The sequence below is a fragment of the Leuresthes tenuis genome, unplaced genomic scaffold, assembly GCF_036924035.1.
Source record: "Leuresthes tenuis unplaced genomic scaffold, fLeuTen1.0.hap1 SCAF_10, whole genome shotgun sequence".
Classification (NCBI taxonomy): Eukaryota; Metazoa; Chordata; class Actinopteri; order Atheriniformes; family Atherinopsidae; genus Leuresthes; species Leuresthes tenuis.
This window is the reverse complement of record NW_027325364.1, coordinates 1,217,194-1,234,533: the sequence shown is the minus strand read 5'-3', so window position 1 is coordinate 1,234,533 and position 17,340 is coordinate 1,217,194. Positions and strand designations below refer to the sequence as shown.

At 46.4% G+C, this 17,340-nt stretch overlaps 1 protein-coding gene across 1 annotated transcript; it reads right to left on the bottom strand.

Annotated features, from left to right (window-relative positions):
- LOC140315796 (uncharacterized) lies at window positions 1-7,610 on the bottom strand. Its single transcript, XM_072393375.1, has 4 exons — window positions 7,564-7,610; window positions 5,541-5,596; window positions 3,794-4,951; window positions 1-424 (listed from the first exon to the last, which is right to left on the bottom strand). The coding sequence occupies exons 1-4, from the start codon at window positions 7,608-7,610 to the stop codon at window positions 15-17; spliced, it is 1,671 nt and encodes a 556-aa protein (XP_072249476.1). The 3' UTR covers window positions 1-14.
- Window positions 7,611-17,340: the final 9,730 nt, after the last annotated feature.

Genomic DNA, 17,340 nt, shown 5'->3' with positions numbered 1-17,340 from the left:
TCCCTCCTGTCGGATCATTGTAACTCCAGGAGCTCTGACTGTCTGTAGCACAGAGGACGGATGGCCTTGCAGCAGTCCTCATCCCTCCAGCCACAGCCCTTGTTTCTTGTCAGGCTCATAACAGCACACTGTCCCTCCTCCACCCCCCCGGGCTCCCCCTGCTCCCAGCCGGTGTAGTTAACGGGAGCATCATCCAGCCAGTACCACTCCCCTGAGGCGGAGCTGCGCCGCAGGCTGATCCACACCTCCTGCGGGCTGCTGTTGGCAGCCTGGGAAAGGAAGTTGCAGACCTGTTTGTGGAGAAATTTGTTTGGGAAACGGACCATCTTCAGGTTCCCGCTGCACGTTGTGATCGACTTCGGCCAACTGCCTGCATCTTCAGGGATGTTCACGACCTCCGGAATCAAGGCGCAGCCCCTGTAGTCTGTGAGAGCCGAAGACAAAAACATCTGTTTTCAGTCCCGAATGATGGTTTTAAGGGTCTGTAAGATTAAAAACTGCTGCTCTGCTGTGTTTTAACTCTTTATTCATGCATAACAAGACGAATGAGAACACGACTTGTACTTTGGAATAATCACAGCCTCGCCACGGCTCCAGAGTGCAACTGTTTGTGGTCACATGTGCGACTAAAACTGGGATTCGACCAGGTTTTTCAGGCTCAAACTGTGCGACTAAAACTGGGATTCGACCAGGTTTTTCAGGCTCAAACTGTGCGACTGAAACTGGGATTCGACCAGGTTTTTCAGGCTCAAACTGTGCGACTCAAACTGGGATTCGACCAGGTTTTTCAGGCTCAAACTGTGCGACTAAAACTGGGATTCGACCAGGTTTTTCAGGCTCAAACTGTGCGACTGAAACTGGGATTCGAACAGATTTTTCAGGCTCAAACTGTGCTACTAAAACTGAGATTCGACCAGGTTTTTCAGGCTCAAACTGTCCGACTAAAACTGGGATTCGACCAGGTTTTTCAGGCTCAAACTGTGCGACTAAAACTGGGATTCGATCAGGTTTTTCAGGCTCAAACTGTGTAACTAAAACTGGGATTCGACCAGGTTTTTCAGACTAAAACTGTGCGACTAAAACTGGGATTCGACCAGGTTTTTCAGGCTCAAACTGTGCGACTAAAACTGGGATTCGACCAGGTTTTTCAGACTAAAACTGTGCGACTAAAACTGGGATTCGACCAGGTTTTTCAGGCTCAAACTGTGCGACTAAAACTGGGATTCGACCAGGTTTTTCAGGCTCAAACTGTGCGACTAAAACTGGGATTCGACCAGGTTTTTCAGACTAAAACTGTGCGACTAAAACTGGGATTCGACCAGGTTTTTCAGACTAAAACTGTGCGACTAAAACTGGGATTCGACCAGGTTTTTCAGGCTCAAACTGTGCGACTAAAACTGGGATTCGACCAGGTTTTTCAGGCTCAAACTGTGCGACTAAAACTGGGATTCGACCAGGTTTTTCAGGCTCAAACTGTGCGACTAAAACTGGGATTCGACCAGGTTTTTCAGGCTCAAACTGTGTGACTAAAACTGGGATTCGACCGGGTTTGTCAGGCTCAAACTGTGCGACTAAAACTGGGATTCGACCAGGTTTTTCAGGCTCAAACTGTGCGACTAAAACTAGGATTCGACCAGGTTTTTCAGGCTCAAACTGTGCTACTAAAACTGGGATTCGACCGGGTTTTTCAGGCTCAAACTGTGCGACTAAAACTGGGATTCGACCAGGTTTTTCAGGCTCAAACTGTGCGACTCAAACTAGGATTCGACCAGGTTTTTCAGGCTCAAACTGTGCGACTAAAACTTGGATTCGACCAGGTTTTTCAGGCTCAAACTGTGCGACTTAAACTGGGATTCGACCAGGTTTTTCAGGCTCAAACTGTCCGACTAAAACTGGGATTCGACCGGGTTTGTCAGGCTCAAACTGTGCGACTAAAACTGGGATTCGACCGGGTTTTTCAGGCTCAAACTGTGCGACTAAAACTGGGATTCGACCAGGTTTTTCAGGCTCAAACTGTGCGACTCAAACTAGGATTCGACCGGGTTTGTCAGGCTCAAACTGTGCGACTAAAACTTGGATTCGACCAGGTTTTTCCGGCTCAAACTGTGCGACTAAAACTGGGATTCGACCAGGTTTTTCCGGCTCAAACTGTGCGACTCAATCAGGGATTCGACCAGGTTTTTCAGGCTCAAACTGTGCGACTAAAACCGGGATTCGACGTGGTTTTTCAGGCTCAAACTGTGCGACTAAAACTGGGATTCGATCAGGTTTTTCAGGCTCAAACTGTGTGACTAAAACTGGGATTCGACCAGGTTTTTCAGGCTCAAACTGTGCGACTGAAACTGGGATTCGACCAGGTTTTTCAGGCTCAAACTGTGCGACTAAAACGGGGATTCGACCAGGTTTTTCAGGCTCAAAAAGTGCGACTAAAACTGGGATTCGACCGGGTTTTTCAGGCTCAAACTGTGCGACTGAAACTGGGATTCGACCGGGTTTTTCAGGCTCAAACTGTGAGACTAAAACTGGGATTCGACCGGGTTTTTCAGGCTCAAACTGTGCGACTAAAACTGGGATTCAACCAGGTTTTTCAGGCTCAAAAAGTGCGACTAAAACTGGGATTCGACCGGGTTTTTCAGGCTCAAACTGTGCGACTGAAACTGGGATTCGACCAGGTTTTTCAGGCTCAAACTGTGCGACTAAAACTGGGATTCGACCGGGTTTTTCAGGCTCAAACTGTGCAACTAAAACTGGGATTCGACCAGGTTTTTCAGGCTCAAAAAGTGCGACTAAAACTGGGATTCGACCGGGTTTTTCAGGCTCAAACTGTGTGACTAAAACTGGGATTCGACCGGGTTTTTCAGGCTCAAACTGTGCGACTAAAACTGGGATTTGACCAGGTTTTTCAGGCTCAAAAAGTGCGACTAAAACTGGGATTCGACCAGGTTTTTCAGGCTCAAACTGTGCGACTAAAACTGGGATTCGACCAGGTTTTTCAGGCTCAAACTGTGCGACTAAAACTGGGATTCGACCAGGTTTTTCAGGCTCAAACTGTGTGACTAAAACTGGGATTCGATCAGGTTTTTCAGGCTCAAACTGTCCGACTAAAACTGGGATTCGACGTGGTTTTTCAGGCTCAAACTGTGCGACTAAAACTGGGATTCGACCAGGTTTTTCAGGCTCAAACTGTGCGACTAAAACTGGGATTCGACCAGGTTTTTAAGGCTCAAACTGTGTGACTAAAACTGGGATTCGACCAGGTTTTTCAGGCTCAAACTGTGCGACTAAAACTGGGATTCGACCAGGTTTTTCAGGCTCAAACTGTGCGACTAAAACTTAGATTCGACCAGGTTTTTCAGGCTCAAACTGTGCGACTCAAACTGGGATTCAACCAGGTTTTTCAGGCTCAAACTGTGCGACTAAAACTGGGATTCGACCAGGTTTTTCAGGCTCAAACTGTGCGACTAAAACTGGGATTCGACCAGGTTTTTCAGGCTCAAACTGTGCGACTAAAACTGGGATTCGACCAGGTTTTTCAGGCTCAAACTGTGCGACTAAAACTGGGATTCGACCGGGTTTTTCAGGCTCAAAAAGTGTGACTAAAACTGGGATTCGACCGGGTTTTTCAGGCTCTTTTGTTCCCTCTGCTGCTGTCTTTTTAAACAAATGTTTGGGATCCGGATCTGATTTATCTTGTTTCGGGCTGTGTTGTCCCATCGGGACATTAAAGTTTTACTATATTCTTCTCAGACAAATATGATGACACATCCTGTATTTCAAAGACTGAACTCCTTACCTGGGTTTGGACTGATGATCGGTGCCGGGTTCCCAAAAAGAGTGCCGTTCTTTTCTCCCATAAAGTAGACGCCCATCCTGGAGGAAGCGTGCCAGATGACCGTCGTTTCTGACGACACTGTCAGGACTGTGGAGACGTACTCTGTCTTCTTCATCTCCTGCCAGGCTTCACTCTCCAGAGGATTGCTACCGACGTGAATCCCGTCTTTGGAATCTTTATGGACCACAATCATGGCACGATTAACCTGCTCTGAGACTTTGGTGACCACATAACAGCTGGCGAAGTCCGTCTGTGGAATCAAAGTGAGAAGTAAACCTGGACGATGGAGGACGGCTGTGCCTGACGTCTCCACCACGGCTGAGTCTGGCTTAAAGGCTTCGACTCTGCTGGATCCCATCTCTGACAAAAGTACGACTGTGTTGTCCTCAGCACCTGTAGCCAGACCTGGAGGAATGGGGAACTTGAGCCTCTCAGCTTTAGCTGGCTGCAGCACGGCGTACAGCAGCCCACAGGTGCACTGGAGTTTGAGAGCACAGGGGTGACCGAAGAGGACGGCCACCGGCTTTGCTGCTTCAACAACTCGCAGAGCTTCTGCCTCCTGGAGCCAGATCTGAGCTGCCTGTTTGGGCCGAAGCTTTACCTGCTTTCGCACTGCTTCCCCTGCAACAGTCACCGTGTTTTCTTCACCAGCGTTGACGATGAGGAGTCTGAAAGGACTTCTTTCTCTAGCAGAGAGGCCGGCAGCTTCATAGACTGGTGGTACTGGAGGGATGAAATATTTCTTGCCGAGTTGGTCGGCAGGTATAACCAGAGCTGTCTGCATGCTTCTGCTTCTGGAACTGAAGGCCTGGACAACTATTCTTTTGTCGCTGGTGATGTGGAGGGTCTGGTCAGAAAGACTGAAACTCTCATTCAGGTTTTTGAACTCCTTGAGTTCAATGTTTACATCAAAACTGTGCGTCTGTCCGGCCTGCATCAGTCTGGCTTCTGGGTTCTGGCTTCCTGAAGGCAGATTGAGGGTTACTCTCGTCCCATCGTATAAGGCAGTGATCCAGACCTTGTTTTGGGGTCCAGCAGGATGATAGGAGGCGATGTTCTCTGGAAAAACAACAACGAACTCACGGCCAGTGTCGTTTCCTGCTGGAGTCGCTGTGGATTCTGGAAAAACAGGAAATAAAATATGCTGAAGCACAAACTGAAAGCCTCACTTCTCTTTGTCAGGATACGTTCCTCCAATTATTTTGTGTCAGATTAATCTGACTGGAGTCATGTGACAACAAACTGCATTTATTTATCTTTAAGGTACAGATGAAGAGTCCCTGCAGAAGCACATCTGTGTGTGGAGCTCATGAACATGTTATTGGGACTAAAGGAACTGCATTAGGCTGGTTTAAGTCATATTTATCTGATAGATTCCAGTTTGTTCTTGTAAATGAAGAATCTTCCTCACACATTGGAGTAAGTCATGGAGTTCCTCAGGGTTCTGTGCTTGGACCGATTCTTTTTACTTTATACCTGCTTCCATTAGGTAACATTATTAGACAGCAGGGCATAAAGTCCATTATTATGCTGATGATACTCAGCTGTACTTATCTATGAAACCAGATGAAACCTACAGGTTGGTCAGACTACAAGCCTGTCTTAAAGACATAAAGACATAAAGATCTCTGTGTATGGATTGTAAAATCCTTCTTTCAGCTGTTCTCTGGGTCCCAAAAGAAGCTCAGATTTGCTCTGTTGAGTTTACCTGCCAGGAGGAAGAGGAGGAAGAGGAGGAGGAAGGGCGCCCCGGACCTCATGGTTCTGGAAAAACAAAGAATCAGAAACATCACTTTTATTTCACTAAATCTAATCTCATTTATCATCTAAGAATTTTATTTTTTCATCAACTTCGTGATTGATTCTATTTATTTAATTTAAAATGTTTTTCTGTAGAAATTTAATGATTTTTTTTAATTCAGTTAAATCAAATAAATCAAATCAAATTGAATTAAATCAAGTTTAACCCAGTTGGGTTTGTTGTAATCAATAAATTTACCTAAAATTTCTCATCTTAATTCAACATAACTGTGATTTAATTAATCTAATTAACTGTATAAAGTGGAATCTAATAAATCGGGACATTCAGACATACAGGAACTCGGGACCATGGCCCTCAGGAACTTACCGGAGTGTGAAGTGGTCCACAGCTAATAATAACTGGCTGCCTAAAGTCAGGTGTGCAGGGTCAGAACAACTGAGGAAATAAAACAGTACAAGACATGAAACAGAGATCCAACATGAACTAAACCACATAAAACAGAAAATCTGACACACAGGACCAAAAACCAGTCGGCCGCTTTCTCCCGGACAAACGCTGGAAGGAAGCTGGACGTCAGACACTCATGTGCCTCAGGACTGTGAGGAGATCAATACAGAATCAATCCCAAGAGCTGATCAGTTAACACACAAGCTCACAGAGCTCTGATCTGAACGATCCAGCGAATATCTGACAGCAACCAAAGGTTCAATGCTGAGAAATATCAAACTGCTGCTTTATTTTGAAGGGACAGATTTATTTCTCAGTTTCTTTGATTAGAAAACGGTTTAACAGAAGTACTTTACTTTGAAAATAAAAACGTTTATGACCACAATGACCTTTTATTTATCAGTAAAGCCGTCAGCATGGATCACTTTCAGGTTTTTTGCTCCTTTTTGTGTCGGATGCTCCTGTTTTTTTGGGAAAAAGCCTGAAGCTGCTTAATAAAAACAATTTATGCGTCTTGATTTGTCTTTTTTTATGCTGCTGCAGCCCATCTCCCAGCATGCACAGTGGAGCCCCCACAGATGGACCAGAACCCTTTAAAAGCCTCCACCGGCTGAGTCAGATCCAGTCCCTGATGCTGAGGCTTCTGGGTCTGCAGCAGCTGTTTAAACTCAGTCCTTCTCTTAGTCGCCTTCAACTGGTGCAAAACTCTGCTGCTGCCCGTCTTTAACCAACACTAACAGACCTGTGCACATCACTCCTGTTCTTAACTCCCTTCACTGGCTTCCTGTCCTTCATAGAACTGATTTTAAACTTTTAAAGTTTGGTTTTAAAGCTGTTAACGGCCTCACCCCATCGTATTTATCTGAGCTTTTAACTGTAACCCTGGCAGAGCTCTGAGGTCAACAAATCAACTTTTACTGGAAGTGTTCAGGTCGAAATAAAAGCCCTGGGGTGCCCCCAGGCTCTGGAATAAGCCCCCCCGCAGTCTTATTTCTGACCTGAGCCTCTTTAAATCAGGGCTAAAAACATACTTATTTCAGATGGCTTTTAATACCCAGTAGTATGGTGACACTTTTATATTATCTTATTCAATTTTGCTGTATTTTATTGCGTTTACTGTTATTTTATTGTTTTGTACTTATTCTTTTCTTTATTTATTATCTGCTGTAAAGCACTTTGGTACCGAAATGGATTGTTGTAAAGGGCTGTAGAAATAAATCACATTTACATTCTGGACCTCTGAGTTCCTCTCAGGACCCTCGTCTGGTTCTAGTTCTGCCATCCCTACAAACTGCCTGAGTCCAGTTCTGTGGTGATGGGACCAGATACCATCAGAGTAGAAGAGTCCCTCTCTGAATCTCTAGAGACTCATCTGCTGAAAACACCTCCAACAGGTTTTCTGACTGAACTGAGCCTCCAACGCTGTGTTGATCACGGCTTCCACTGAATAACTCGTGTAAAAATGTTGTTTATTTAGCAGAAGAGACAAGAAAAACAGAGAGGGAAGAAATCTGAGTCTTACCTGTTTATCAGGTCGGCAGCAGCTGGCAGACTGCTCCCCGGCCTCATCGCTTCTTAAGAAAACAGCGCATTTGTCAGTCAAACTCAGGCCGATTTGGAAGATATTTGCATGAGAACAGGGTTTGTGAAGGAGTGATGAGTCATGGTGCAGCTCCGAGTGTCTGGTTGGAACAACAGAAATCTATTAAACTGCAGGTGCTCTGACTTTGGTTTAACTGATCATATGCAGAAGTTATTTAATATCTGTAACAATTACAATTAAACAAATTAAAAATAGTTTTCAGGCTCTTTACTTTAAAGGCAAAAGTAAAGACTGAGGAAATGTTTTTGGAGCTCACTTCGTGGAGATGATATCAGTGGATTATAACTTTTAGAAACTAAACTAACATTTTATAACTATTATAAAGTTATTTGTGGACATTATTATTCCCACTGGGACAGAAATAAACCAGTGACCTGAAAAAGCTGCTGAACATCAAAAAGATGAGGAGTTATTGAGGACTGTTAAAAAACAGCCGAAAAAGAAGATAAAAAAAAGCTGGAAAGAAAGCTCCAGCAAAATAACATCAGGGATGAAAAAGATTCCAGGTTTAAAGGAGAACTTCGGTGTTTTTAAACCTTATTTCTGGCTGAAATACGTTCATCTGCTCACAGAGAACAGTTTGGTGAAAGTCGGCGTCCTTCAGAAGATATTTAGATAACTGGAGATCCATATAACGGAGTGAACGGGGCTTAGAGGATGCAGCCTCTAAATAAGGCATTATCTGTCTTTATTTCACCAATACTTTAAGAAGAATGAATGAATGAACGTGTGCTATAGCTCTGTTAGCTCATAGCTGCTGTTAGCTCATAGCTGCTGTTAGCTCATAGCTCTGTTAGCTCATAGCTGCTGTTAGCTCATAGCTCTGTTAGCTCATAGCTCTGTTAGCTCATAGCTGCTGTTAGCTCATAGCTCTGTTAGCTCATAGCTGCTGTTAGCTCATAGCTCTGTTAGCTCATAGCTCTGTTAGCTCATAGCTGCTGTTAGCTCATAGCTCTGTTAGCTCATAGCTGCTGTTATGTGGCTACTTGCAGCTATAGGAGAGCTAACGGAGGGATTTCTACACAGGCACTCTACTGGGCCCACTTCATCCACACGCCCCCCTGCAGCACAGTTTATTCACTCCGTGCTCTGTGACAGTCGGCTAACTTCACACAGAGTTTGCTGCTGATAGTTTTGTGCAACATGGCAGGATATTTATCAGGTTTTGACAACGTGAACGACGACTTTGAGTAAGATGGACGTTCTTACCGGAGTTCCCCTTTAAGGTCAAATGTGTCACTGAACCACCTGACCTACGTTTGGGTCCTTTTCCTGCTTAGATCAGATTTTCCTGTTCATTTTGATCTTTTAAAGGTGGCCAGCATCAGCTTCACCGTGCTGAACGTCAGCAGAAACAGGATCTATCCTGGCGCCGTTGGTACTGATCAGAGTCAAACAAATTGGATTTAGTATTTTATGCAGTTTCTCAGAGTTTCTCTGACCCTCCTGCCACTTATAGAACTACAACATGTCTGCTCCTGTTCTTCTTCTCTTCTCTAATTGTGCTGTTTGGTCCGTATTTCTTTGCTGATTTGAGGCCCAGCTTGGTTATCCACCGGAGTGAACGGCTCCTTTACTGCTCATCAGCTGATGCCACCAACTAGAGCTGAAGCCTTTCAGAGAAGAAGTGAAACGTCTTCAAGAAGCAACGAGTCCACCTGTCCTGGAGGACTGAGATTCTACAACATGGATGAAGTGGTCCACAGCTAATAATAACTGATGGTGGTAACTGGCTGGGTCAGAACAACAGCCCAAACTGAGGAAATAAAACAGTACAAGACATGAAACAGAGATCCAACATGAACTAAACCACAATAAAACAGAAAATCTGACACACAGGACCGAAAACCCAAAGATTGAAACAGTTCCACACGAAGCAGGAGATGTTTTCATCTGTTATGAGCCGTTATTTCCAAAAATACCCCAAAAAATACGAGTAGATCTTCAAGTCCTGGGACACGAATCATTGGCTTAAGGTTTTAAGGCAAAACACAGAAGCAGAAAAACTAAGTGAACCCTCACTAAGAGGAACTAAGAGCAGCAGCCAGGAGCTGCTGATCAATGCTCTGATTAACTGATCAATGCTCTGATTAACTGATCAATGCTCTGATTAACTGATCAATGCTCTGATTAACTGATCAATGCTCTGATTAACTGATCCTCAGTCAGTGTGAGCAGCTCTATAAAAGCAGGAGTTCTGTCAGTTTAACACGATGCCAAGGAGGAAAGACACCAGCAATGATCTCAGAGAAGCAGCAGCTGCTGCCCATCAGTCTGGGAAGGGTTATAAGGCCATTTCCAGACTATCTGGAGTCCATCATTCTACAGAGAGAAAGATTATTCACAAGTGGAAAACATTCAGGACAGCTGTCAATCTTCCCAGGAGTGGACGTCCCAGCAAGTTCACCCCAAGGTGAAGAAGCCCAGAGCTACATCTCAGACTCTACAGGCCTCAGTTAGCATGCTAAAGGTTAAAGGTCACCCCAAGGTGAAGAAGCCCAGAGCTACATCTCAGACTCTACAGGCCTCAGTTAGCATGTTAAAGGTTAAAGGTCATCCCAAGGTGAAGAAGCCCAGAGCTACATCTCAGACTCTACAGGCCTCAGTTAGCATGTTAAAGGTTAAAGGTCACCCCAAGGTGAAGAAGCCCAGAGCTACATCTCAGACTCTACAGGCCTCAGTTAGCATGCTAAAGGTTAAAGGTCACCCCAAGGTGAAAAAGACCAGAGCTACATCTCAGACTCTACAGGCCTCAGTTAGCATGTTAAAGGTTAAAGGTCACCCCAAGGTGAAAAAGCCCAGAGCTACATCTTAGACTCTACAGGCCTCAGTTAGCATGCTAAAGGTTAAAGGTCACCCCAAGGTGAAGAAGCCCAGAGCTACATCTCAGACTCTACAGGCCTCAGTTAGCATGTTAAAGGTTAAAGGTCACCCCAAGGTGAAAAAGCCCAGAGCTACATCTCAGACTCTACAGGCCTCAGTTAGCATGCTAAAGGTTAAAGGTCACCCCAAGGTGAAAAAGCCCAGAGCTACATCTCAGACTCTACAGGCCTCAGTTAGCATGTTAAAGGTTAAAGGTCACCCCAAGGTGAAAAAGCCCAGAGCTACATCTCAGACTCTACAGGCCTCAGTTAGCATGCTAAAGGTTAAAGGTCACCCCAAGGTGAAAAAGCCCAGAGCTACATCTCAGACTCTACAGGCCTCAGTTAGCATGTTAAAGGTTAAAGGTCATGGCAGCACAGTTAGAAAAAGACTGAACAAGGATGGCTTGTTTGGAAGGGCTGCAGGAGAAAGCCTCTTCTCTCTAAAAAGAACATGGCAGCACAGCTTAGGTTTGCAAAGCTGCATCTGAACAAAGCTCAAGACTTCTGGAACAATGTCCTTTGGACAGACCAGAGCAAAGTTGCATCTGAACACCTGCCTGATGATGAGGAAAACATTTGAGTCTTTTATCCATTCATTTCTTTATATTTTCTGGTGTTTCCTTTGTTTCTGTCGGGTAAATTAAAGGCAGAATCAGTGGAAACTCAGGGCTGATTTCCCACTTCTCTTCAGCTAACGAACTAAAGCTAAAGCTAAAGCTAAAACTGCTCATCTCTTGGTCTTTGTGGGAGTTTCTCTTCATCTCCAGAGACCTTGTTGAATATTAAACTTACAGAGTTTTTCTCTTTTATTTTCCCTAATAAATGTGATGGAGAACTTTTCCGTCTTTTTCTTCTTTTTTTTCTGAGCCACAGTTCGTGTCTGGTTGTTTTTCTGATGGTTCCTCTGTGAAAGGCGTGTGACTCGTGATGTTTAACAGTGATTCTGCAGTTCTGGAAGCAGCAGTAAAAGCTGCTGAAGGCCTCCCGGCTGCTCCTTTCGGCTGCTTTGTTTCCTGAGCTCATCTGGTTTAAGTTTGACAGTCAAATCATTTTGAGCATCACTGTCTCTGAGCTTCTCCTGAATCTCATCCCTTGTTTTTCTGTTCATTTGCATTTACCATCCAGCAGGTTTCAGAGCAACAATGGTGCTTTAATTGCATTCGGCTGTTTGAACTCGTTAGATTTTAGTATAATCATACAGGCACAGATTCACTTTGGACTCAAGCTTTGATCTGATCATTATTTGTATTTTACTGCACAATAACTGCCATAGTTTGAGTTAATATTCCCTGTTTGGTTTTATTGGATTTTGGTTTGGTCTCAGGGTCATTTGTAGTTCCCATGATGTCCACAAGATGGTGCTGTTTCCTCTGTTTATCAAACCCTGAGTGATGAATCCACCGGATCCTGTGTATGTGGTGTTTGATTGGTTCAAATGGTGAATGGTCCACAAATATGAGCTCCTATCATCTTTTCCTCTTTTCTTTCAACCAAATGGAAAAAGTCTTGAGGTGAAGCAAAGCGGAGCTGCAAGGATAAGCTTTCAGGTTCCTGCTCCATCTTTGGTCCAACCCTCACCTGTGGTTTCCTTCAGAGGGGGGCTGGGCTCAGCCTTAGAGATAGGGGGAGGAGCTCCAACATCCGGGGGGAGGAGCTCCAACATCCGGGGGGAGGGGCTCCAACATCCGGGGGGAGGAGCTCCAACATCGAGAGGGAGGAGCTCCACCATCCGGGGAGAAGAAACTCCACCATCCGGGGGGAGGAGCTCCAACATCCGGAGGGAAGAAGCTCCACCATCTGGGGGGAAGAAGCTCCACCATCCGGGGGGAAGAAGCTCCACCATCCGGGGGGAGGAGCTCCAACATCCGGGGGGAGGAGCTCCATCATCCGGGGGGAGGAGCTCCAACATCTGGGGGAGGAGCTCGGAGTAGAGCCGCTGCTCCTCCACATGGAAAGGAGTCGGCTGAGGTGGTTCCTCTGGTTAGGATGCCTCCTGGGAGGAGGCCCCGGGTCAGAACCAGAACCCACTGGAGGGTTTATATATCCCATCAGGCCTGGGAACACCTCGGGATCCTCCAGGAGGAGTTGGAGAGGGTCGCTGGGGAGAGGGATGTCTGGGTTTCCCTGCTGGACCCGTTGGTTCTGACCCGACCTCAGATAAGATGATGAATGGATCCTTAAATCCCATATCGATCAATAACTAATCATCACTCAGTGACATCCTGGAAGTGAAGACGGTTAAAAGACAGTTTGAAGCAGCTAATATCAGAATTTGACACAAGATTTGATGAGATTTTCTGTAACTTCGACCGCATTAAATTATGCTTCCAGTTCACAGCAGGAAACAATGAACACACACACGTGCACACACACGTGCACACACACGTGCACACACGCTCAGAGACTGTAACCCTCGACCTCCAACACATCTTTTATCATTTCCAGCTGCTGTAGTTGTGTAACTGTCAGAGTTTCCAAGGACATTTTTCAGCTAAATGGGGTGAAAATGGTTGTTTGGTCTGAAGAAAAGTTCAGTTTTTCATCACAGAAGGAGTCCTGAAGTGTGCGTATGATTGTTTTCCTTTAATAATCTGAATGTGTGACTCTAATCTTTAATCGGGGGGTAGATTACATGCAGGAAGTCTGCAGATGATCGTGAGCGTAAAATCAGACGTTTTAGGGACATTGAACTCATCACATTTCATAACAAAGATATTCAAACAAATTTTTTGATAAAAAGACAAATTGTGAGAACTTTCTGTCTTTATTCTTGTAGAATTATGATGAATTACGAGCATTTCACTGACTTTTTGAGATAAAATGGATGATATCACGAACAATCTTTACAAATACAGAAATCGGCTGATTGTTTTCCTTGAATACCCGACCTACATGTGTGTGTGTGTCTGTTTTTACTCTGAATGCATGAGTGTGTGTCTTTAATCTGTGTGTAGTTTACATCCTGCAGGAAGCCTCGTATAACGGCCTCATTGTGAGCGTGAAGCTCCGCCTCCTGGTGACATCCTCATAAAGGAGACTGACGGAGGTTTATCGGGCTCAGATGCTTCATCTTCCTCCAGCAACACCAGCAGAAAGCAGGATGGCAGCCTTCGTCTCAGTGAGTAAATCCACCCTCTGCTGTACTTTAACCACTGCTGGATAACATCTGCTCACATCTGGCTGCAGGCTCAGATCTGCTCACATCTGGCTCAGATCTGCTCACATCTGGCTGCAGGCTCAGATCTGCTCACATCTGGCTAAGATCTGCTCACATCTGGCTGCCGGCTCATATCTGCTCACATCTGGCTGCAGGCTCAGATCTGCTCACATCTGGCTACCGGCTAAGATCTGCTCACATCTGGCTGCCGGCTAAGATCTGCTCACATCTGGCTCAGATCTGCTCACATCTGGCTACCGGCTAAGATCTGCTCACATCTGGCTAAGATCTGCTCACATCTGGCTGCCGGCTCAGATCTGCTCACATCTGGCTGCAGGCTCAGATCTGCTCACATCTGGCTACCGGCTAAGATCTGCTCACATCTGGCTGCCGGCTAAGATCTGCTCACATCTGGCTCAGATCTGCTCACATCTGGCTACCGGCTAAGATCTGCTCACATCTGGCTGCCGGCTAAGATCTGCTCACATCTGGCTAAGATCTGCTCACATCTGGCTGCCGGCTCAGATCTGCTCACATCTGGCTGCAGGCTCAGATCTGCTCACATCTGGCTACCGGCTAAGATCTGCTCACATCTGGCTAAGATCTGCTCACATCTGGCTGCCGGCTCAGATCTGCTCACATCTGGCTAAGATCTGCTCACATCTGGCTGCAGGCTCAGATCTGCTCACATCTGGCTACCGGCTAAGATCTGCTCACATCTGGCTAAGATCTGCTCACATCTGGCTGCCGGCTCAGATCTGCTCACATCTGGCTCAGATCTGCTCACATCTGGCTCAGATCTGCTCACATCTGGCTGCAGGCTCAGATCTGCTCACATCTGGCTGCAGGCTCAGATCTGCTCACATCTGGCTGCAGGCTCAGATCTGCTCACATCTGGCTGCCGGCTCAGATCTGCTCACATCTGGCTGCAGGCTAAGATCTGCTCACATCTGGCTGCCGGCTCAGATCTGCTCACATCTGGCTGCAGGCTCAGATCTGCTCACATCTGGCTGCAGGCTAAGATCTGCTCACATCTGGCTGCCGGCTCAGATCTGCTCACATCTGGCTGCAGGCTAAGATCTGCTCACATCTGGCTGCCGGCTCAGATCTGCTCACATCTGGCTGCCGGCTCAGATCTGCTCACATCTGGCTGCCGGCTCAGATCTGCTCACATCTGGCTCAGATCTACTCACATCTGGCTGCAGGCTCAGATCTGCTCACATCTGGCTCAGATCTGCTCACATCTGGCTGCAGGCTCAGATCTGCTCACATCTGGCTCAGATCTGCTCACATCTGGCTGCAGGCTCAGATCTGCTCACATCTGGCTGCCGGCTCAGATCTGCTCACATCTGGCTGCAGGCTCAGATCTGCTCACATCTGGCTGCTGGCTAAGATCTGCTCACATCTGGCTGCAGGCTCAGATCTGCTCACATCTGGCTGCCGGCTCAGATCTGCTCACATCTGGCTGCAGGCTCAGATCTGCTCACATCTGGCTGCAGGCTCAGATCTGCTCACATCTGGCTGCAGGCTCAGATCTGCTCACATCTGGCTGCAGGCTCAGATCTGCTCACATCTGGCTGCAGGCTCAGATATGCTCACATCTGGCTGCAGGCTCAGATCTGCTCACATCTGGCTGCAGGCTCAGATCTGCTCACATCTGGCTGCCGGCTCAGATCTGCTCACATCTGGCTGCCGGCTCAGATCTGCTCAGATCTGGCTGCCGGCTCAGATCTGCTCACATCTGGAGGACTTTTACCCTTTTCTTCTGTGACATGCTGCAGAATTCTACTGTTTTAAATGAGATTATCCTTAAAGTTAGTGTTTTAAAGTAAAAGATGCCGCTCTGAAGTAAGGAAACTTTAAGAGATCTGCATTTTCCGAACGTGAGAACAGATTTGTGGACGTTAGAAACAGTTCTGAGAGGAACTCTTTGCTGGTGGTTTCTGACGAGGGGCAAAGCTGGCGGATGGTTTCAGGCTTTAATGATTTATTTAATCATGAAATCGTATCATTGGGGAAAAACAAGAGAGACGAGGAAATAAAACAAGATGCAGGAAATGAAGCCAAGATCCAACATTAAATCCAAAGTCAGCCGACAGACGCAGTTCATCAGTTTCTCTGTTGAAATAACTCATCTTAGCTGGAAAAACTCAGTGTGACTGAGCACAGCTCAGCTGGCCTCCCCCCCCCCCCCCCCCCCCACACTCTCTCAGTGCCCCCTTTCCTGTCCCAAAAACCTGAAAAACACAACTAACCGGAGTTTACAGCGGCTGAAAACACCAGCGTGCTGCTGCTGCCGTTAAAGGAGGACTAATTAAAGCAGAAGTAGGTCTTTGTTGGCCGAGGGGCCCCCGGGAGCCCCCCCCGGGAGCCGCCCTGCAGACACAGCTCTCAATTTAGACCCTCTGACATCAGCTGATTCAGTCCTGCAGTTCAGTGGATTCATGCAGACCAAACATGCCTGAAAAAGTGCACGTGTTGAGTCTATCTGCAGCTGAGTCTCTGGTGTTAAAGCTCCATCTTTTACACATTTCTGTTTCTGTGTCAGCTGGCCACGTGTCACCACTGTCCCATCACCTCCACCCGCCGTGGGCTCATCTACGGAGACTCTCTGTCGGCTCTGTCCAGGAACCTGAGGGGCCCGGGCTGCCCCCCCGGCCTCAGCCTGCAGGGCCTCCACAGCAGACACCGCTGCAGACTCACCAGGTAACGCACCGACCGTGCAGCAGCTTTCAAACCCGAGCGGAACCAGAAGAGCTTTGCACAACAAGAGCAAGACATCAACCTCAGAGAAAGATGAGAATAAAACACACCAAGAGCTGTGAAAGCTGCCAAACTGGCAGTAAAAGCCACAGTTCAAACAAAAAGAGTAAAAGTATATGAAGGATGAAGAAAACTAAATCAAATTTATGTTAAATAAGCAGCTCACAGTCTGTAAAGGTACCTTTAAAAGCTTTTAAAGTAGTTTAAACTCTTCAAATGAACCAGCTGCAGCATCAAAATGTTTCTGAAACAATGTAGTTTTAAACTGTGAGAAAAATAAGTAAATTTACTGCCTAAATGTGGTCCCGCGAGCTCTTTACTGTTTGAATGTTCCTGTAAATAAAGGATAAATAAATGTCCTGTCCCTCCGCACAGAAACGACCTCCCAAGATCTATCGCTCTGACTCGCCCAAAGCCATCAAGCAGCATGAAGCACCTGGTCCTGACTCACCTGAGGCGGCTGCTGATGCTGAGCCCCGCCCACCAGCAGAGAGGCCTCCGGCTGCCCGGCTGACCTCACGCCTCCTGCAGGTGGTCTGGACTGGAGGGACAGCTGCCGGACACCAGAGGGCGCCAACGACTGTCGGAGCAAGCAGCAGAGCCACAAAAACTGAACATCCTCATCCCGAGGAGGAGGGACTCGGTCAAAAGAAGGAGGCAGGTCGACCTTTTTCTGCTGCGAACATCATTTCAAAGGCTCATTCTATGAGGAAATATCATAACTTTAGCTCTTCATCTGCTCAGAATACAAACCTGAATACACAAGTCCTAATTTAACATTTCCTGGCTGATATTTCTGTGTTTTTATGGCCATTTTAACGTTGCTTCCAAAGCTTGAAATGTCTAACTTCCCATGTTTGTTGCTTTGTTCCATTGTTTGCTGCCATGAAGGTGATGTTGTGCTCATAAGCA